The sequence below is a fragment of the Oncorhynchus tshawytscha genome, unplaced genomic scaffold, assembly GCF_018296145.1.
Source record: "Oncorhynchus tshawytscha isolate Ot180627B unplaced genomic scaffold, Otsh_v2.0 Un_contig_15213_pilon_pilon, whole genome shotgun sequence".
In the NCBI taxonomy this organism is placed as follows: Eukaryota; Metazoa; Chordata; class Actinopteri; order Salmoniformes; family Salmonidae; genus Oncorhynchus; species Oncorhynchus tshawytscha.
Window position 1 is genome coordinate 42,654 of NW_024608921.1, and position 22,347 is coordinate 65,000.

Consider the following 22,347-nt stretch of genomic DNA (forward strand, 5'->3'; position numbering starts at 1 on the left):
TGCGTGGGGAGGGAAGGAGGGCGGTCCTGTTGCGTGGGGAGGGAAGGAGGGAGGTCCTGTTGCGTGGGGAGGGAAGGAGGGCGGTCCTGTGGGGAGGGTGGTCCTGTGGGGAGGGAAGTCCTGTGGTGTGGGAAGGGAAGCAGGACGGTCCTGTTGCGTGGGGAGGGAAGGAGGGCGGTCCTGTGGGGAGGGAAGGAGGGAGGTCTTGTGGGGACTGAAGGAGGGCGGTCCTGTTGCGTGGGGAGGGAAGGAGGGCGGTCCTGTGGGGAGGGAGGTCCTGTGGGGAGGGGGAGGTGGTGTGGGGAGGGAAGGAGGGTGGTCCTGTGGGGAGGGAAGGAGGGTGGTCCTGTGGGGAGGGAAGGAGGGTGGTCCTGTGGGGAGGGAGGGTGGTGGTGTGGGGAGGGAAGGAGGGTGGTCCTGTGGGGAGGGAAGGAGGGTGGTCCTGTGGGGGGAGGGAGGTCCTGTGGTGTGGGGAGGGAAGGAGGGAGGTCCTGTGGTGTGGGGAGGGAAGGAGGGAGGTCCTGTGGTGTGGGGAGGGAAGGAGGGAGGTCCTGTGGTGTGGGGAGGGAAGGAGGGAGGTCCTGTGGTGTGGGGAGGGAAGGAGGGAGGTCCTGTGGTGTGGGGAGGGAAGGAGGGAGGTCCTGTGGTGTGGGGAGGGAAGGAGGGAGGTCCTGTGGTGTGGGGAGGGAAGGAGGGTGGTCCTGTGGGGAGGGAAGGAGGGTGGTCCTGTGGGGAGGGAAGGAGGGTGGTCCTGTGGGGAGGGAAGGAGGGTGGTCCTGTGGGGAGGGAGGGAAGGAGGGAGGTCCTGTGGGGAGGGAAGGAGGGTGGTCCTGTGGGGAGGGAAGGAGGGAGGTCCTGTGGTGTGGGAAGGGAAGCAGGACGGTCCTGTGGCGTTTTGTTTCTTGTCTGTCTGGGAGTGCAGCTCACCTGGCTGTGATGTAGGAACCCTTGTAGTGGTGCAGCCTGGATGCAGTTCAGTCAAGGATTTCAATACATCAGATTAATTCTGTCTTGAATGGCAAACTAATCCCTATATAGTGCACTATTTATAACTGGGCCCCCATCCCCCCAAAATAGGGAGTAGGGTGCTATTTGGGAAACAAGAGGTCTTACAACAGGGCTTACTGCAGGTTTCATGTTAACCAGGGGGGGGGTGTGTCATAGTAACAGATATTATTAATGTTAACCAACACAATGTGGTCTGTAGAGCTGTGTTCTGGGGGGGGGTCATAGTAACAGATATTATTCATGTTAACCAACACAATGTGGTCTGGGGGGGAGCAGAGAGAAGGTAATGAAGAGAGAAGCTCTGACATTAAGGTAATACAGTCTGCTTTAATCAGCTGGGGGGGTCAGCTCTCATCTCTCTACGGTGTCACATTGATGTCTTTATTAAGGAGAGAGAAGCTCTGACATTAAGGTAATACAGTCTGCTTTAATCAGCTGGGGGGGTCAGCTCTTATCTCTACGGTGTCACATTGATGGCTTTATTAATGTCCTTCTCTATTTGGAAATCCCTCTAGTCTCTCTCTCACTGTCTCTTTCGGGCTTTCTTTCTCGGTCTGCCTCGGTCTGTCGCTCTTTCCCTCCATTTCCCTCTCCTCCTCTTTCCCTCCATTTCCCTCTCCTCCTCTTTCCCTCCATTTCCCTCTCCTCCTCTTTCCCTCCATTTCCCTCTCCTCCTCTTTCCCTCCATTGCCCTCTCCTCCTCTTTCCCTCCATTGCCCTCTCCTCCTCTTTCCCTCCATTGCCCTCTTTCCTCCTCCTCTTTCCCTCCATTTCCCTCTCCTCCTCTTTCCTCCATTGCCCTCTCCTCCTCTTTCCCTCCATTGCCCCTCCTCCTCCTCTCCCTCCATTTCCCTCTCTTCCTCTTTTCCTCCATTGCCCTCTCCTCCTCTTTCCCTCTCCTCCTCTTTTCCTCCATTACCCTCTCCTCCTCTTTTCCTCCATTACCCTCTCCTCCTCTTTTCCTCCATTACCCTCTTTTCCACCATTACCCTCTCCTCCTCTTTTCCACCATTACCCTCTCCTCCCCCCCTTTCACGGGTGTGTGAGTTGAATTCGAGCAGGGAGGGGAGTTAGACTGCCGGTGTCGGTTGGACTGCCGGTGTCGGTTGGACTGCCGGTGTCGGTTGGACTGCCGGTGTCGGTTGGACTGCCGGTGTCGGTTGGACTGCCGGTGTCGGTTGGACTGCCGGACTGCCGGTGGTTGGACTGCCGGTGTCGGTTGGACTGCCGGTGTCGGTTGGACTGCTAGGCTGCCGGTGTCGGTTGGACTGCTAGGCTGCCGGTGTCGGTTGGACTGCTAGGCTGCCGGTGACTGCTAGGCTGCCGGTGTCGGTTGGACTGCCGGTGTCGGTTGACTGACTGCCGGTGTCGGTTGGACTGCTAGGCTGCCGGTGTCGGTTGGACTGCTAGGCTGCCGGTGTCGGTTGGACTGCTAGGCTGCCGGTGACTGCTAGGCTGGACTGCTAGGCTGCCGGTGTCGGTTGGACTGCTAGGCTGCCGGTGTCGGTTAGACTGCTAGGCTGCCGGTGTCGGTTAGACTGCTAGGCTGCCGGTGTCGGTTAGACTGCTAGGCTGCCGGTGTCGGTTAGACTGCTAGGCTGCCGGTGTCTGGCTGACTGCTAGGCTAGGCTGCCGGTGTCGGTTAGACTGCCAGGCTGCCGGTGTCGGTTAGACTGCAGGCTGCCGGTGTCGGTTAGACTGCCGGTGTCGGTTAGACTGCCGGTGTCGGTTAGGCTGCCGGTGTCGGTTAGGCTGCCGGTGTCGGTTAGGCTGCCGGTGTCGGTTAGACTGTTAGGCTGCCGGTGTCGGTTAGGCTGCCGGTGTCGGTTAGACTGTTAGGCTGCCGGTGTCGGTTAGGCTGCCGGTGTCGGTTAGACTGCCGGTGTCGGTTAGACTGTTAGGCTGCCGGTGTCGGTTAGGCTGCCGGTGTCGGTTAGACTGTTAGGCTGCCGGTGTCGGTTAGGCTGCCGGTGTCGGTTAGACTGTTAGGCTGCCGGTGTCGGTTAGGCTGCCGGTGTCGGTTAGGCTGCCGGTGTCGGTTAGACTGTTAGGCTGCCGGTGTCGGTTAGACTGCTAGACTGCTGGTGTCGGTTAGATTGCTAGACTGCGGGTGTCGGTTAGACTGCTGGTGTCGGTTAGACTGCTGGTGTCGGTTAGATTGCTAGACTGCGGGTGTCGGTTAGACTGCTTTCTGTGAATTACTTAGTAAATATATGATTTAAGACAATTGATGTATGGATGACTCATAGTGAAGACTGGGTTCGTGCAGATAACCAACAATTTACGACGTTTGGAATGAGACTAACGTGAGGTAAAGTAAATCATTCATTCATTCGAAGACTAATTGATCATATATAAAATATCTGAAAGGTTATATTCGGAAATTATAACTTTGTAATCTGAATATTTTCCTTGGTGCCCCTAGTTAATTACAGTTACATGATTAATCAGTTTGATCGCATAATACTAATTACAGAGAATCTTTGATAAAACTAAGTCTTCAATTTAATGATCGTGAAGACATGACAACACATTGCTCTGTTTGGTTAATTCTTTCCAAACTAGAATGCTATTTGGCCCTAAACAGAGTGTACACAGTGGCAGAATACCTGACTACTGTGACTGACCAAACTTAAGGAAAGCTTTGACTATGTACAGACTCAGTGAGCATAGCCTTGCTATTGAGAAAGGCCGCCTTGGGCAGACATGGCTCTCAAGAGAAGACAGGCTATGTGCTCACTGCCCACAAAATGAGGTGGAAACTGAGCTGCACTTCCTAACCTCCTGCCCAATGTTTGACCATATTAGAGAGACATATTTCCCTCAGATTACACAGATCCTCAAAGAATTAGAAAACAAATCCAATTTTGATAAACTCCCATATCTACTGGGTGAAATTCCACAGTGTGCCATAACAGCAGCAAGATTTGTGACCTGTTGCCACGAGAAAAGGGCAACCAGTGAAGAACAAACACCATTGTAAATGCACCCCATATTTGTTTATTGCAACACTGTATATAGACATAATACGACATTTGAAATGTCTTGTGTGAGTGTAATGTTTACGGTTGATTTGTAATTGTTTATTTAACTTTTGTTTGTCTATTTCACTTGCTTTGACAATGTAAACATATTTCCTATGCCAATGAAGGCCATTGAATTGAATTGGATGGAGAGGGAGGGCGAGAGCACGGGAGGGGGAGGGGGACGGCGAGAGCACGGGAGGGGGAGGGGGACGGCGAGAGCACGAGGGAGGGGGAGGGGGACGGCGAGAGCAGGGGGAGGGGGACGGCGAGAGCAGGGAGGGAGGGGGAGGGCGGAGGGCGAGAGCACGGGAGGGGGAGGGCGAGAGCAGGAGGGGGGGAGGGGAGGGCGAGAGCACGGGAGGGGGAGGGGGACGGCGAGAGCACGGGAGGGGGAGGGGGACGGCGAGAGCACGGGGAGGGGGGGGGACGGCGAGAGCAGGGGGAGGGGGAGGGGGACGGCGAGAGCACGGGAGGGGGAGGGGGACGGCGAGAGCACGGGGAGGGGGACGGCGAGAGGGGGGGGGGGGGGACGGCAGGGGAGAGCAGGAGGGAGGGGGGGAGGGCGAGAGCAGGAGGGAGGGGAGGGGGAGGGCGAGAGCAGGGGGAGGGGGACGGCGAGAGCAGGGGGGGGAGGGGGGAGGGGGAGGGGGGGAGGGGGCGAGAGCAGGGAGGGGGAGGGGGAGGGGAGGGAGGGGGGGGGAGGGGGGAGGGCGAGAGCAGGAGGGGAGGGGGGAGCACGGGGGAGGGGAGAGGAGAGGAGGGGGGGCGGGGGAGAGGAGAGGGGGGGAGGGGGAGGGCGAGAGGAGGGAGGGGGAGGGCGAGAGCACGAGGGAGGGGGAGGGGAGAGCAGAGGGAGAGCACGGGGAGGGGGAGAGCACGAGGGGAGAGCACGGGGAGGCACGAGGGAGGGGAGGCACGAGGAGGGGGAGAGCACAGGGGGAGGGAGGGGGGGAGAGCACGAGGGAGGGGGGGAGAGCACGAGGGAGGGGAGGGGGAGAGCACGAGGGAGGGGGAGAGCACGAGGAGGGGGAGGGGGAGAGCACGAGGGGAGGGGAGGGGGAGAGAGGAGGGAGGGGAGAGCACGAGAGAGGAGGGAGGGGGGAGGGGAGGGAGCACGAGAGAGGAGGGAGGGGGGAGAGAGAGAGAGAGAGGGAGGCACGAGGGGGAGAGCAGAGGAGGGAGGGGGGGAGAGAGGGAGGGGGAGAGCACGAGAGAGGAGGGAGGGGGAGAGCACGAGAGAGGAGGGAGGGGGAGAGCACGAGAGAGGAGGGGAGAGCACGAGAGAGAGGGAGGGGGAGAGCACGAGGGAGGGGGAGAGCACGAGAGAGAGAGGGAGGGGGGGAGAGAGAGGAGGGGGAGAGCGAGAGAGAGGAGGGAGGGGGAGAGGAGAGAGAGAGAGGGAGGGAGGGGGAGAGAGAGAGAGAGAGGGAGGGGGGGGGAGAGCAGAGAGAGAGAGGGAGGAGGGGGAGAGCACGAGAGAGAGAGGGAGGGAGGGGGAGAGCACGAGAGAGAGAGGGAGGGAGGGGGAGAGCACGAGAGAGAGAGGGAGGGAGGGGGAGAGCAGAGAGAGAGGGAGGGAGGGGGAGAGAGAGGGAGGGAGGGGGAGAGCACGAGAGAGAGAGGGAGGGGGAGAGCACGAGAGAGAGGGAGGGGGAGAGCACGAGAGAGAGGGAGGGGGAGAGCACGAGAGAGAGGGAGGGGGAGAGCACGAGAGAGAGGGAGGGGGAGGGGAGAGAGAGGGAGGGGGAGAGCACGAGAGGGAGGGAGGGGGAGAGCACGAGAGAGGAGGGAGAGAGAGAGAGAGGGGGAGGGGGAGAGAGAGAGAGAGGGAGGGGGGAGAGCGAGAGAGAGAGAGGGAGGGGGAGAGAGAGAGAGAGAGGGAGGGAGGGGGAGAGCACGAGAGAGAGGGAGGGAGGGGGAGAGCACGAGAGAGGGAGGGAGGAGGGGGAGAGCAGAGGGAGGGAGGGGGGAGAGCACGAGAGAGAGAGAGAGGGAGGGAGGGGGAGAGCACGAGAGAGAGAGGGAGGGAGGGGGAGAGCACGAGAGAGAGAGGGAGGGGGAGAGCACGAGAGAGGGAGGGGGAGAGCACGAGAGAGAGGGGAGGGGGAGAGAGAGAGAGGGAGGGGAGAGCACGAGAGAGAGGGAGGGGGAGAGCAGAGAGAGAGGGAGGGGGAGAGCACGAGAGAGAGGGGGAGAGAGAGAGAGAGAGGGAGGGGGAGAGCACGAGAGAGGAGGGAGGGGAGAGAGAGAGAGAGGGAGGGGGAGAGCGAGAGAGAGAGAGGGGGAGGGAGAGAGAGGGAGAGCGAGAGAGAGAGAGAGGGAGGGGGAGAGCGAGAGAGAGAGAGGGAGGGGAGAGAGCACGAGAGAGAGAGGGAGGGAGGGGGAGAGCACGAGAGAGGGAGGGAGGGGGAGAGCACGAGAGAGGGAGGGAGGGGGGGAGAGCACGAGAGAGAGAGGGGAGGGGGAGAGAGAGGGAGGGAGGGGGAGAGCACGAGGGAGAGAGAGGGAGGGGGAGAGCACGAGAGAGAGAGGGAGGGGAGAGCACGAGAGAGAGGGAGGGGGAGAGCACGAGGAGAGGGAGGGGGAGAGCACGAGAGAGAGGAGAGGGAGGGGAGAGCAGAGAGAGAGGGAGGGAGGGAGGGGAGAGCGAGAGAGAGAGGGAGGGGAGAGGGCGAGAGGGAGAGAGAGAGAGAGGGAGGGGGAGAGCACGAGAGAGAGGAGGGAGGGGGAGAGCACGAGAGAGAGAGGGAGGGAGGGGGAGAGCACGAGAGAGAGAGGGAGGGAGGGGGAGAGCACGAGAGAGGGAGGGAGGGGGAGAGCACGAGAGAGAGGGAGGGGGAGAGCACGAGAGAGAGAGGGAGGGGGAGAGCACGAGAGAGAGGGAGGGGAGAGCACGAGAGAGAGGGAGGGGGAGAGCACGAGAGAGAGGGAGGGGGAGAGCACGAGAGAGAGAGAGAGGGGGAGAGGGAGAGAGAGAGGGGATGGCATGGGAGAGGAGAGAGAGAGAGAGGAGGGAGAGGAGAGCGAGAGAGAGAGGGAGGGGGAGAGCACGAGGAGGGAGGGAGGGGAGAGCACGAGAGAGGGAGGGAGGGGAGAGCACGAGAGAGGGAGGGAGGGGAGAGCACGAGAGAGGGAGGAGGGGGAGAGCACGAGAGAGGGAGGGAGGGGAGAGCACGAGAGAGGGAGGGGGGAGAGCACGAGAGAGGGAGGGAGTGGGGAGAGCACGAGAGAGGGAGGGGGAGAGTCACGAGAGAGGGAGAGGGACTTTAGGGAGGGGGAGAGCACGAGGGAGGGAGAGCACGAGTGACCCAGGGGAGAGCACGAGGGAGGGGGAGAGCACGAGGGAGGGGGAGAGCACGAGAGAGGGGGAGAGCACGAGAGAGGGGGAGAGGGAGGGGGAGGGGGAGAGCACGAGAGAGAGGGAGGGGGCCTTCTGACCCAGAGTCAGAGCACTAGAGGGACTAAAGGGGGAGAGCACGAGGGACCCAGGGGGAGAGCATGTTCTACTGAGAGGGGGAGACTAGTGGCTTTATCACTAGAGAGGGAGGGAGAGCATGTTGACTAGCTGGAGGGAGAGCACGACATTGAGGAGGGGGAGAGGAGAGAGAGGGGAGACACTACTATCTTGTATTTTTCATGGGGGAGAGTACTTATCTACGAGATTTGGGGGAGAGGGGGGGAGGGGGTAGCAGAGGGCAGGAGGGGGGAGAGCAGAGAGGGGGAGGGGTGAGGGAGACAGAGAGAGGGAGAGCAAGGGGGGGGAGGGTGAGAGCACCAGAGAGAGAGAGGGGGAGGGTGAGAGCAGGAGAGACAGCAGGCCTCAGGGGAGGGCATGGCATGTTGTCAGAGAAGGGGGAGCCTTTTAACTAGTGGCTCTATCCTAGCCGTGGACAGCAGGCCTCAGGGGTAGCATGGCATGTTGTCACTAAAGCCAGGGCCTTTTAACTAGTGGCTCTATCCTAGCCGTGGTCAGCAGGCCTCAGGGGTAGCATGGCATGTTGTCACTAAAGCCAGGGCCTTTTAACTAGTGGCTCTATCCTAGCCGTGGACAACAGGCCTCAGGGTAGCATGGCATGTTGTCACTAAAGCCAGGCCTTTAACTAGTGGCTCTATCCTAGCCGTGGACAGCAGGCCTCAGGGGTAGCATGGCATGTTGTCACTAAAGCCAGGGCCTTTTAACTAGTGGCTCTATCCTAGCCGTGGATAACAGGCCTCAGGGGTAGCATGGCATGTTGTCACTATGCTGGTGGAGGTCACAGACATTGATCATAGCAGTTATTTCAGGTTGAACATTTACTCCTGTATCTTGTTTTCATGTCTACCAAACAGTACTTCATGTAAGTGATTTGTTGTCTCTGTCTCAAAGGTTATAGCAGTTCAATAGCAGAGAGGTCAACAGTCTTATCTGATGGTCAGAGTGGCCAAGTGAAAATTACATTCGATCAGTACTGTTGACCATCACATGAATCATTACAGCTCTGGTACAGGGATAATATTTAGCTGGTCCATTTTGGCAGAACTGATGTCATCCTTAACAACTTGCCTAAGTTGTTGTTGCTTTGCTGTGTTCTTCTGTCTTTGGCTATTTAAATAAGATCTTAAAGTTATGGGGCCCATTATCTACTGACCCAGAGTCAGATGGGGCCCTTTATCTACTGACCCAGAGTCAGATGATCTCCTTTATCTACTGACCCAGAGTCAGATGATCTCCTTTATCTACTGACCCAGAGTCAGATGGTCTCCTTTATCTACTGACCCAGAGTCAGATGGTCTCCTTTATCTACTGACCCAGAGTCAGATGGTCTCCTTTATTTACTGACCCAGAGTCAGATGGTCTCCTTTATCTACTGACCCAGAGTCAGATGGTCTCCTTATCTACTGACCCAGAGTCAGATGGTCTCCTTTATCTACTGACCCAGAGTCAGATGGTCTCTACTTTATCTACTGACCCAGAGTCAGATGGTCTTTTATCTACTGACCCAGAGTCAGATGGTCTCCTTTATCTACTACTGACCCAGAGTCAGATGGTCTCCTTTATCTACTGACCCAGAGTCAGATGGTCTCCTTTATCTACTGACCCAGAGTCAGATTGTCTCCTTTATCTACTGACCCAGAGTCAGATGGTCCCCTACTTAGATTGTACTGAACTACTGTCAGAGTTCAGACAGTCTTTATCTGACTAGTTGTTATCTACTGACCCAGAGTCAGATAAAGGACCCCATCTACTAGTTGTATGAATGCTGTCTGAGGGTTTAGACAGTAATATCTACTAGTTGTATTGAATGCTGTCTGAGGGTTTAGACAGTAATATCTACTAGTTGTATTGAATGCTGTCTGAGGGTTTAGACAGTAATATCTACTAGTTGTATTGAACACTGTCTGAGGGTTTAGACAGTAATATCTACTAGTTGTATTGAACACTGTCTGTCTGAGGGTTTAGACAGTAATATCTACTAGTTGTATTGAACACTGTCTGTCTGAGGGTTTAGACAGTAATATCTACTAGTTGTATTGAACACTGTCTGTCTGAGGGTTTAGACAGTAATATCTACTGAACAGTTGTAGGGTTTGAACTAGTTGTATTCTGTCTGAGGGTTTAGACAGTAATATCTACTAGTGAACACTGTCTGTCTGAGGGTTTGTAATATCTACTGTCTGTCTGAGGGTTTAGACAGTAATATCTACTAGTTGTATTGAACACTGTCTGTCTGAGGGTTTAGACAGTAATATCTACTAGTTGTATTGAACACTGTCTGTCTGAGGGTTTAGACAGTAATATCTACTAGTTGTATTGAACACTGTCTGTCTGAGGGTTTAGACAGTAATATCTACTAGTTGTATTGAACACTGTCTGTCTGAGGGTTTAGACAGTAATATCTACTAGTTGTATTGAACGCTGTCTGTCTGAGGGTTTAGACAGTAATATCTACTAGTTGTATTGAACACTGTCTGTCTGAGGGTTTAGACAGTAATATCTACTAGTTGTATTGAACACTGTCTGTCTGAGGGTTTAGACAGTAATATCTACTGAACACTGTTGTAGGGTTTGTAATAACACTGTCTGTCTGAGGGTTTAGACAGTAATATCTACTAGTTGTATTGAACACTGTCTGTCTGAGGGTTTAGACAGTAATATCTACTAGTTGAACACTGTCTGTCTGAGGGTTTGTAATACTACTGTCTGTCTGAGGGTTTAGACAGTAATATCTACTAGTTGTATTGAACACTGTCTGTCTGAGGGTTTAGACAGTAATATCTACTAGTTGTATTGAACACTGTCTGTCTGAGGGTTTAGACAGTAATATCTACTAGTTGTATTGAACACTGTCTGTCTGAGGGTTTAGACAGTAATATCTACTAGTTGTATTGAACACTGTCTGTCTGAGGGTTTAGACAGTAATATCTACTAGTTGTATTGAACACTGTCTGAGGGTTTAGACAGTAATATCTACTAGTTGTATTGAACACTGTCTGTCTGAGGGTTTAGACAGTAATATCTACTAGTTGTATTGAACGCTGTCTGAGGGTTTAGACAGTAATATCTACTAGTTGTATTGAACACTGTCTGTCTGAGGGTTTAGACAGTAATATCTACTAGTTGTATTGAACACTGTCTGAGGGTTTAGACAGTAATATCTACTAGTTGTATTGAACACTGTCTGTCTGAGGGTTTAGACAGTAATATCTACTAGTTGTATAGAACGCTGTCTGAGGGTTTAGACAGGTTGTCTGAGGGTTTAGACAGTAATATCTACTAGTTGTATAGAACGCTGTCTGTCTGAGGGTTTAGACAGTAATATCTACTAGTTGTATTGAACACTGTCTGAGGGTTTAGACAGTAATATCTACTAGTTGTATTGAACACTGTCTGTCTGAGGGTTTAGACAGTAATATCTACTAGTTGTATTGAACACTGTCTGTCTGAGGGTTTAGACAGTAATATCTACTAGTTGTATTGAGCGCTGTCTGTCTGAGGGTTTAGACAGTAATATCTACTAGTTGTAGGGTTTGTAATATCTACTGTCTGTCTGAGGGTTTAGACAGTAATATCTACTAGTTGTATTGAACACTGTCTGTCTGAGGGTTTAGACAGTAATATCTACTAGTTGTATTGAACACTGTCTGTCTGAGGGTTTAGACAGTAATATCTACTAGTTGTATTGAACACTGTCTGAGGGTTTAGACAGTAATATCTACTAGTTGTATTGAACACTGTCTGTCTGAGGGTTTAGACAGTAATATCTACTAGTTGTATTGAAAGCTGGAGTTGACGTTTATGGACTTGATTGTATCCTCTTTTCAATATGAAAACGTGAACACTATCTCAAACTCTGTCAGTCTACTGACCTCTCGTCCGTGGTGGGAAAGGTCATGTGAAACAACAAACTGCAGAATGGGTTGTTATCCCTCTGTGTACACACACACACCCTCTCTATGTACACCCATGAACTCACCCCCTCCTCTCTCCTCCCAGGTGTACGTGGAGTTTGATGACCTGGAGTGGGAGAAGCGTGAGTGGGTGAAAGTGTACGAGGACTTCCAGGTGTTCCTGCTGGAGCAGCAGCTGGTATGGGCCAAGAGGAGAGAGGGCACCCTGCTGGTGGAGAACCCCCAGGGAACTAAAGACAAGCACATCCAGTGGCCAGCTCTGGTAAGGACTGATCCAGCTGTCTTCCATCGTGCCTTATCTCCCTGAACTCAGAACATCTGATGTTACTGTAGCTATCTGCTCTCTGCATTGATCTCAGTGCTCTCTCCGTTACCTAGACCCACTGAGGATTACCATGGTAACAAGGATTATAGATCTGTGGTACATAGGATTACAATGATTATGTTTCTGTGGTGTGGGACATAGGATTACAATGATTCTGTGGTGTGGGGGGTCTTTCTGAGCACCTAGTGAAGTGATAGAGGGGGTGTCTTTCTGAGCAGCTAGTGAAGTGATAGAGGGGGTGTCTTTCTGAGCACCTAGTGAAGTGATAGAGAGGGGGTCTTTCTGAGCAGCTAGTGAAGTGATAGAGGGGGGGTCTTTCTGAGCACCTAGTGAAGTGATAGAGGGGGGTGTCTTTCTGAGCAGCTAGTAAAGCGCTAGTAGAGCTGATGAGGACCAGTTGGTCTTGTAACCAGACACAGCTGAGGTAAGAGGTGGCAGAGCTGAGGTAAGAGGTGGCTGAGGTGATGGAGACCAGTTGATCTTGTAACCTGACCATGACCTGAATGCTGTGAAAATAGCCATGATTGGCTGGAGGGATTTTTGAGTGTTTGTGACATAGAGCAGTATGTCCTCTGCAGACAGGGAAACTTCTTGTTTAGTGTGTTTGATTGTGATATGTGATGAAGCCGAATTTTGATGTGTGTTTGGACCAGCGTTGTATGGTGAATGGGTCATGTCTAGATATACATCCTGGTTGTATGGTGAATGGGTTAGAATGGGTTGTGTCTGTAGATATACTTCCTGGTTGTATGGTGAATGGGTAGTGTCTAGATATACATCCTGGTTGTATGGTGAATGGGTTAGAATGGGTCGTGTCTAGATATACATCCTGGTTGTATGGTCGTGTCTAGATATACATCATCCTGGTTGTATGGTGAATGGGTGAATGGGTAGTGTCTAGATATACATCCTGGTTGTATGGTGAATAGATATACATCCTGGTTTATGGTGAAATGGGTCGTGTCTAGATATACATCCTGGTTGTATGGTGAATGGAATGGGTCGTGTCTAGATATACATCCTGGTTGTATGGTGTGTCTAGATATACATCCTTGGTTGTATGGTGAATGGGTCTTGTCTAGATATACATCCTGGTTGTATGGTGAATGGGATATACATCCTGGTTGTATGGTGAATGTCTAGATATACATCCTGGTTGTATGGTGAATGGGTAGTGTCTAGATATACATCCTGGTTGTATGGTGAATGGGTAGTGTCTAGATATACATCCTGGTTGTATGGTGAATGGGTAGTGTCTAGATAGACATCCTGGTTGTATGGTGAATGGGTCGTGTCTAGATATACATCCTGGTTGTATGGTGAATGGGTTAGAATGGGTCGTGTCTAGATATACATCCTGGTTGTATGGTGAATGGGTCTTGTCTAGATATACATCCTGGTTGTATGGTGAATGGGTTGAAATAGATATACATCCTGGTTGTATGGTGAATGGGGTGTCTAGATATACATCCTGGTTGTATGGTGAAGATATACATCCTGGTTGTATGGTGAATGGGTCTTGTCTAGATATACATCCTGGTTGTATGGTGAATGGGTAGTGTCTAGATATACATCCTGGTTGGTTGTATGGTGAATGGGTAGTGTCTAGATATACATCCTGGTTGTATGGTGAATGGGTAGTGTCTAGATATACATCCTGGTTGTATGGTGAATGGGTAGTGATATACATCCTGGTTGTTGGTAGATAGACATCCTGGTTGTATGGTGAATGGGTAGTGTCTAGATATACATCCTGGTTGTATGGTGAATGGGTTAGAATGGGTAGTGTCTAGATATACATCCTGGTTGTATGGTGAATGGGTAGTGTCTAGATATACATCCTGGTTGTATGGTGAATGGGTTAGAATGGGTCGTGTCTAGATATACATCCTGGTTGTATGGTGAATGGGTCTTGTCTAGATATACATCCTGGTTGTATGGTGAATGGGTAGTGTCTAGATATACATCCTGGTTGTATGGTGAATGGGTAGTGTCTAGATATACATCCTGGTTGTATGGTGAATGGGTGACGTGTCTAGATATACATCCTGGTTGTATGGTGAATGGGTAGTGTCTAGATATACATCCTGGTTGTATGGTGAATGGGTAGTGTCTAGATATACATCCTGGTTGTATGGTGAATGGGTCTTGTCTAGATACAATGCCTTGCGAAAGTATTCGGCCCCCTTGAACTTTGCGACCTTTTGCCACATTTCAGGCTTCAAACATAGATATAAAACTGTATTTTTTTGTGAAGAATCAACAACAAGTGGGACACAATCATGAAGTGGAACGACATTTATTGGATATTTCAAACTTTTTTAACAAATCAAAAACTGAAAAATTGGGCGTGCAATATTATTCAGCCCCCTTAAGTTAATACTTTGTACCGCCACCTTTTGCTGCGATTACAGCTGTAAGTCGCTTGGGGTATATGTCTATCAGTTTTGCACATCGAGAGACTGAAATTTTTTCCCATTCCTCCTTGCAAAACAGCTCGAGCTCAGTGAGGTTGGATGGAGAGCATTTGTGAACAGCAGTTTTCAGTTCTTTCCACAGATTCTCGATTGGATTCAGGTCTGGACTTTGACTTGGCCATTCTAACACCTGGATATGTTTATTTTTGAACCATTCCATTGTAGACTTTGCTTTATGTTTTGGATCATTGTCTTGTTGGAAGACAAATATCCATCCCAGTCTCAGGTCTTTTGCAGACTCCATCAGGTTTTCTTCCAGAATGGTCCTGTATTTGGCTCCATCCATCTTCCCATCAATTTTAACCATCTTCCCTGTCCCTGCTGAAGAAAAGCAGGCCCAAACCATGATGCTGCCACCACCATGTTTGACAGTGGGGATGGTGTGTTCAGGGTGATGAGCTGTGTTGCTTTTACGCCAAACATAACGTTTTGTATTGTTGCCAAAAAGTTCAATTTTGGTTTCATCTGACCAGAGCACCTTCTTCCACATGTTTGGTGTGTCTCCCAGGTGGCTTGTGGCAAACTTTAAACGACACTTTTTATGGATATCTTTAAGAAATGGCTTTCTTCTTGCCACTCTTCCATAAAGGCCAGATTTGTGCAATATACGACTGATTGTTGTCCTATGGACAGAGTCTCCGACCTCAGCTGTAGATCTCTGCAGTTCATCCAGAGTGATCATGGGCCTCTTGGCTGCATTTCTGATCAGTCTTCTCCTTGCATGAGCTGAAAGTTTAGAGGGACGGCCGGGTCTTGGTAGATTTGCAGTGGTCTGATACTCCTTCCATTTCAATATTATCGCTTGCACAGTGCTCCTTGGGATGTTTAAAGCTTGGGAAATCTTTTTGTATCCAAATCCGGCTTTAAACGTCTTCACAACAGTATCTCGGACCTGCCTGGTGTGTTCCTTGTTCTTCATGATGCTCTCTGCGCTTTTAACGGACCTCTGAGACTATCACAGTGCAGGTGCATTTATAGGGAGACTTGATTACACACAGGTGGATTGTATTTATCATCATTAGTCATTTAGGTCAACATTGGATCATTCAGAGATCCTCACTGAACTTCTGGAGAGAGTTTGCTGCACTGAAAGTAAAGGGGCTGAATAATTTTGCACGCCCAATTTTTCAGTTTGATTTGTTAAAAAAGTTTGAAATATCCAATAAATGTCGTTCCACTTCATGATTGTGTCCCACTTGTTGTGGATTCTTCACAAAAAAATAGTTTTATATCATTTTGTTTGAAGCCTGAAATGTGGCAAAAGGTCGCAAAGTTCAAGAGGGGCGAATACTTTCGCAAGGCACTGTATACATCCTGGTTGTATGGTGAATGGGTCGTGTTTAGATATACATCCTGGTTGTATGGTGAATGGGTAGTGTCTAGATATACATCTTGGTTGTATGGTAAATGGGTCGTGTCTAGATATACATCCTGGTTGTATGGTGAATGGGGTAGTGTCTAGATATACATCCTGGTTGTATGGTGAATGGGTCGTGTCTAGATATACATCCTGGTTGTATGGTGAATGGGGTAGTGTCTAGATATACATCCTGGTTGTATGGTGAATGGGTCGTGTCTAGATATACATCCTGGTTGTATGGTGAATGGGTTAGAATGGTTCGTGTCTGTAGATATACATCCTGGTTGTATGGTGAATGGGTCGTGTCTAGATATACATCCTGGTTGTATGGTGAATGGTTCGTGTCTGTAGATATACATCCTGGTTGTATGGTGAATGGTTCGTGTCTGTAGATATACATCCTGGTTGTATGGTAAATGGGTCATGTCTAGATATACATCCTGGTTGTATGGTGAATGGGTTAGAATGGTTCGTGTCTGTAGATATACATCCTGGTTGTATGGTGAATGGGTCGTGTCTAGATATACATCCTGGTTGTATGGTGAATGGGTCGTGTCTAGATATACATCCTGGTTGTATGGTGAATGGGTTAGAATGGTTCGTGTCTGTAGATATACATCCTGGTTGTATGGTGAATGGGTCGTGTCTAGATATACATCCATCAAGGATACCATCATCACCACAGGCCTTTTTGGGTTGGAGGGTTTGTATTTTGTCCTGTAGTTTATTCAAGGTAATTGGAGAAAACAGTGGGTTCTGGTCTAGTTGATTCTAAGATGTGTATATGTTTTTGTTGTTCTTTGTTATAGAGCCAGAAAGATTGGAGAGGTGGTTTACCCCCCATACATCTCCATTTTGGATAGATAACTCTTCATGTTGTGTGTGTGTGTTCCGATTCTCCCGGAAGTGGTTAGTCTCTATGGATTCTTCAATTACGTTGAGCTGATTTCTGACGTGCTGTTCCTCCTTTTTCCGTAGTGTATTTCTGTATTGTTTTAGTGATTCACCATAGTGAAGGCGTAGACTCAGGTTTTCTGGGTCTCTATGTTTTTGGTTGGGCAGGGTTCTACACTTCTTTCTTAGGTTTTTGTATTCTTCATCAAACCGTTTGTCATTGTTAATTTTCTTCGGTTTTGTGTTTGATATTTTTTGGGTTGATAGAGGTCAAATATTCTGTTTAGGTTTTCTACTGGAAAGTTTACACCTTCACTATTATAGTGAAATGTTCTGTCCAGGAAGTTGTCTGAAAGGGATTGAATTTGTTGTTGCCGAATTGTTTTTTGGTAGGTTTCCACATTACTTTCCTTCCATCTATAGCATTTCTTAATATTATTCAGTTCCTTTGTCTTTGATGCCTCATGACAGAGTATTCCTCTGTTCTAGTAGACTGTGATTTTGCTGTGATCTGATCGGGGTGTCAGTGGGTTTGACTGTGAACGCTCTGAGAGACTCTGGGTCTCTCTCTCTTTCTCTCTCCTATTAATTAGTCTGGAGCCTGTGACTCCCAGCCCGTCTGCCCTGGCAAGGGGAGGAGAGCACAGAGTTGGCTTTAAACCTAATGGAGGCTTGGTCTTGCACTCCGGGTTGGCCGTCTGCCTGCTGGTTCAGAACAGGGCTCATTTTAACATGTTTAAGCTTTCGTGTTGGAGTCTAGGCAGAACACAGGAAAGGAAAAGTGGCAGTAATGTCATGTCATCTTATTGTTAGTAGTAGAGAATAGATCTATGTCATGTCATCTTATTGTTAGTAGTAGAGAATAGATCTATGTTGTGTCATCTTATTGTTAGTAGTAGAGAATAGATCTATGTCGTGTCATCTTATTGTTAGTAGTAGAGAATAGATCTATGTCGTGTCATCTTATTGTTAGTAGTAGAGAATAGATCTATGTTGTGTCATCTTATTGTTAGTAGTAGAGAATAGATCTATGTCGTGTCATCTTATTGTTAGTAGTAGAGAATAGATCTATGTCGTGTCATCTTATTGTTAGTAGTAGAGAATAGATCTATGTTGTGTCATCTTATTGTTAGTAGTAGAGAATAGATCTATGTCGTGTCATCTTATTGTTAGTAGTAGAGAATAGATCTATGTCGTGTCATCTTATTGTTAGTAGTAGAGAATAGATCTATGTCGTGTCATCTTATTGTTAGTAGTAGAGAATAGATCTATGTCGTGTCATCTTATTGTTAGTAGTAGAGAATAGATCTATGTTGTGTCATCTTATTGTTAGTAGTAGAGAATAGATCTATGTCGTGTCATCTTATTGTTAGTAGTAGAGAATAGATCTATGTCGTGTCATCTTATTGTTAGTAGTAGAGAATAGATCTATGTTGTGTCATCTTATTGTTAGTAGTAGAGAATAGATCTATGTCGTGTCATCTTATTGTTAGTAGTAGAGAATAGATCTATGTTGTGTCATCTTATTGTTAGTAGTAGAGAATAGATCTATGTCGTGTCATCTTATTGTTAGTAGTAGAGAATAGATCTATGTTGTGTCATCTTATTGTTAGTAGTAGAGAATAGATCTATGTCGTGTCATCTTATTGTTAGTAGTAGAGAATAGATCTATGTCGTGTCATCTTATTGTTAGTAGTAGAGAATAGATCTATGTTGTTGTGATCTTAGGGTTTTGCTGGCAAGGTGGCACTGCTTTCATTTGAAAAATATATGCGTTTTCAAATAATTGTGCAAATGACATTTGATGATATAATCATTGGTTATGTTTTTTTGATGGAACCTCCGTAGGAGTTAATCAATTTGTATTGCTTTGTTGACAAAGCTGAGACTGCACAAATGAGGTTGGCTTAACGTGCTGATCAAAATATATCAACAAAGCATTTTAAATGGTTGCTTTCTGATATATACTAGACTATTTGTGTTCTGTTGTGCAGCAGACCTCATTCTAGTGAGGCGGAGAGACCGCAGTGAGTCTGAATGTGCTCAGAGCACAGCTGGACATTATTTATAGCCTTCCTTACCCTTTCATTTTTTCCATCTGACCTCATTTTGGTCCACAGAGTGCTGTCTCTGCTCTGCCTGGCATACAGCAGAGAGGACAGGAGGAGAGAGGACAGGATCAGAGAGGACAGGATCACCTGAACTCTTGTCAGACAAATGAAACAGGCTGGCGACGGGGGAGGAAGAGAGGGTGACTGGGAGGAAGAGAGGGTGACTGGGAGGAAGAGAGGGTGACTGGGAGGAAGAGAGGGTGACTGGGAGGAAGAGAGGGCGACTGGGGGAGGAAGAGAGGGCGACTGGGGGAGGAAGAGAGGGCGACTGGGGGGGAGGAAGAGAGGGCGACTGGGAGGAAGAGGGGGGGAGGAAGAGAGGGCGACTGGGGGAGGAAGAGAGGGCGACTGGGGGGGAAGAGAGGAAGAGAGGGCGACTGGGGGAGGAAGAGAGGGCGACTGGGGGAGGAGAGAGGGCGACTGGGGGAGGAAGAGAGGGCGACTGGGGGGGGAGGAAGAGAGGGCGACTGGGGGGGAGGAAGAGAGGGCGACTGGGGGGGAGGGGACTGGGGGAGAGGGCGACTGGGGGGAGGAAGAGAGGGCGACTGGGGGAGGAAGAGAGGGCGACTGGGGGGAGGAAGAGAGGGCGACTGGGGGAGGAAGAGAGGGCGACGGGGGGGGGAGGAAGAGAGGGCGACGGGGGGAGGAAGAGAGGACGACTGGAGGAAGAGAGGGCGACGGGGGGGAAGGGGGTTCTGATGATGAATACATTTGGGGAAGGGTCCTGATGATGAACACATTTGGGGAAGGGTTCTGATAAACACATTTGGGGAAGGGTCCTGATGAATAACACATTTGGGGATTGAGTTTTTAGAGAAAGGAGAAAGAAGCTGTTAATTGGCTTGAACATTCTGCCAGTCAATCCTGTCAGGGTTATCTTTCTCTTGGTGCATGTTGATGTCATCATCTTAGTTTCTGTTAGTAGGTGTCTTTCTCTTGGTGCATGTTGATGTCATCATCTTAGTTTTTGTTAGTTGGTGTCTTTCTCTTGGTGCATGTTGATGTCTTGTGCATGTTGATGTCATCATCTTAGCTTTTGTAAGTTGGTGTCTTTCTCTTGGTGCATGTTGATGTCTTTCTCTTGGTGCATGTTGATGTCATCATCTTAGTTTTTGTTAGTATGGTGTCTTTCTCTTGGTGCATGTTGATGTCTTTCTGTTGGTGTCTTTCTCTTGGTGCATGTTGATGTCTTTCTCTTGGTCATCATCTTAGTTTCTGTTTTGTTAGTGCATGTTGAGGACATTCATCTGTTTTGTTTGGTGTCTTTCTCTTGGTGCATACATGTCTCTCTTGGTGCATGTTGATGTCATCATCTTAGTTTCTGTTAGTAGGTGTCTTTCTCTTGGTGCATGTTGATGTCTTTCTCTTGGTGCATGTTGATGTCATCATCTTAGTTTCTGTTAGTAAATGTCCAATGAAGCCGTGCCAGAGAGGACATTCCTCTGTTCTGTTTGGTCCAGCTGTAACGGTGATGGATTAAATACACGCTCTCATTGGTGAGAAGAGAAGTGTCATTCTGAAGTCTCAGTACTCTGTAACCTACACCTGATGGGCTGAAGTCTCAGTACTCTGTAACTTACACCTGATGGGCTGAAGTCTCAGTACTCTGTAACCTACACCTGATGGGCTGAAGTCTCAGTACTCTGTAAACTAACACCTGATGGGCTGAAGTCTGTAGAATGAAAACATTGAATATCAGAATGAGGCCTTGGATGGAGTCCCGTCCCCCACCTTCCCCTCCCCTCTAATTAGTACCATGTGCAGTTCTTGGAGCATACATGTGGGGGTTTTCTACCCTCTCGTCTCCTTTCCTTTCCTGCCCTCTCCTCTCCTTTCCTCTCCTTTTCTTTCCTCTCCTTCCTTTCCTTTCCTCTCCTTGCCTTTCCTCTCCTTTCCTTTCCTCTCCTCTCCTTTCCTCTCCTTTCCTCTCGTCTCCTTTCCTCTCCTGCCCTCTCCTGCCCTCTCTCTCCTTTTCCTCTCCTGCCCTCTCGTCTCCTTTCCTCTCCTCCTCCTCTTTCCTGCCCCTCCTCCTTTCCTCTCCTTTCCTCTCTCCTCTCCTCTCCTGCCCTCTCCTTTCCTCTCCCTCTTTCCTGCCCTCTCCTCTCCCTCCTTCCTCCTCTCCTCTCCTTTCCTCTCCTTTCCTCCTCTCCTCTCCTCTCCTCTCCCTCCTTTCCTCTCCTTTGCCCCTCTCCTCCTCTCCTCTCCTCTCCTCTCCTGCCCTCTCCTTTCCTCCTCCTTTCCTCTCCTCTCCTGCCCTCTCCTCCCTCTCCTGCTCCTTTTTCCTCCTCCCTCTCCTGCCCTCTCCTGTCCTTTCCTCTCCTCTCCTGCCCTCTCCCTCCTCCTTTCCTTTCCTCCCTTTCCTCTCCTGCCCTCTCCTTTCCTCTCCTCTCCTCCTTTCCTTTCCTCTCCTTTCCTTTCCTCTCCTCTCCTGTCCCTCTCCTTTCCTTTCCTCTCCTCTCCTGCCCTCTCCTGCCCTTTCCTCTCCTCTCCTGCCCTCTCCTTTCCTCTCCCTTCCTGCCCTCTGTAGTACAGTCTTCCAGTGTTTCCTAGTAACACAGCTAAATGTGTAAACATGAAAGCACCCTCATAAATATACCTCATGAGGCAAGACACGACAATCACCTCTTTATCTCAGTGACTGTCTGGCCAGTCAAGCGTCCCCCTCCCTCGCTCTCCCTCTCTCTCCAATTCAAATGACTTTATTGGCATGGGGAAGCGTAAGTTTAAATTGCGAAAGCAGGTGATATTAGATAATAAACAAAAGTGAAATAAACAATTATAGATGAAGAGTAAACAGTAAACAAACGTTTGAAGGGACAGACATTATGGTTATGAACAGAAGGGTTGGGAGACGTCTGGGACTGGAGGGGGGCGTGTTGTTGCGTTGCCTAGCAACCCAGTAGAGGATCTCTCAGGCACAAACCTGCAGATTACGGTGGAATCATTTAGAATACAATGTGGACTTCTTACCAATATTGTAATTTCTTGTGTTTTTAGTAACACTATATGACTGGTTTATATTTATGTGGTACAGAACTTATCAATGGTGATTTGGATTCAAACCTTGTGTGATTTCAGACCATTTCAACAGAGGTGTTCACTGTTGGAAATCATCACTGGGCAGTCTTAGGAGAGAAAAGCAAACAGTCACACTCTGAGCCTCTACTACGAGCAGGCTGCCTCTACTAGCAGGCTGCCTCTACTAGCAGGCTGCCTCTACGAGCAGGCTGCCTCTACTAGCAGGCTGCCTCTACGAGCAGGCTGCCTCTACGAGCAGGCTGCCTCTACTAGCAGGCTGCCTCTACTAGCAGGCTGCCTCTACGAGCAGGCTGCCTCTACGAGCAGGCTGCCTCTACGAGCAGGCTGCCTCTACGAGCAGGCTGCCTCTACTAGCAGGCTGCCTCTACTAGCAGGCTGCCTCTACTAGCAGGCTGCAGGCTCTACTAGCAGGCTGCCTCTACTAGCAGGCTGCCTCTACTAGCAGGCTGCCTCTACGAGCAGGCTGCCTCTACGAGCAGGCTGCCTCTACTAGCAGGCTGCCTCTACTAGCAGGCTGCCTCTACTAGCAGGCTGCCTCTACTAGCAGGCTGCCTCTACTAGCAGGCTGCCTCTACTAGCAGGCTGCCTCTACTAGCAGGCTGCCTCTACTAGCAGGCTGCCTCTACTAGCAGGCTGCCTCTACGAGCAGGCTGCCTCTACGAGCAGGCTGCCTCTACGAGCAGGCTGCCTCTACGAGCAGGCTGCCTCTACGAGCAGG

General features: G+C 49.9%; 1 protein-coding gene across 1 annotated transcript in view; it reads left to right on the forward strand.

Moving 5' to 3' along the window:
* LOC112241409 (probable JmjC domain-containing histone demethylation protein 2C) overlaps positions 1–21,996 on the forward strand; it is a 50,490-nt gene extending 28,494 nt beyond the window's left edge. The window contains exons 2-3 of the mRNA XM_042313846.1: positions 11,509–11,685; positions 21,669–21,996. Of these exons, the coding sequence (XP_042169780.1) occupies positions 11,509–11,685; positions 21,669–21,779 (288 nt within the window). The 3' untranslated portion in view covers positions 21,780–21,996. The remainder of the gene's footprint in view (positions 1–11,508; positions 11,686–21,668) is intronic.
* Positions 21,997–22,347: the final 351 nt, after the last annotated feature.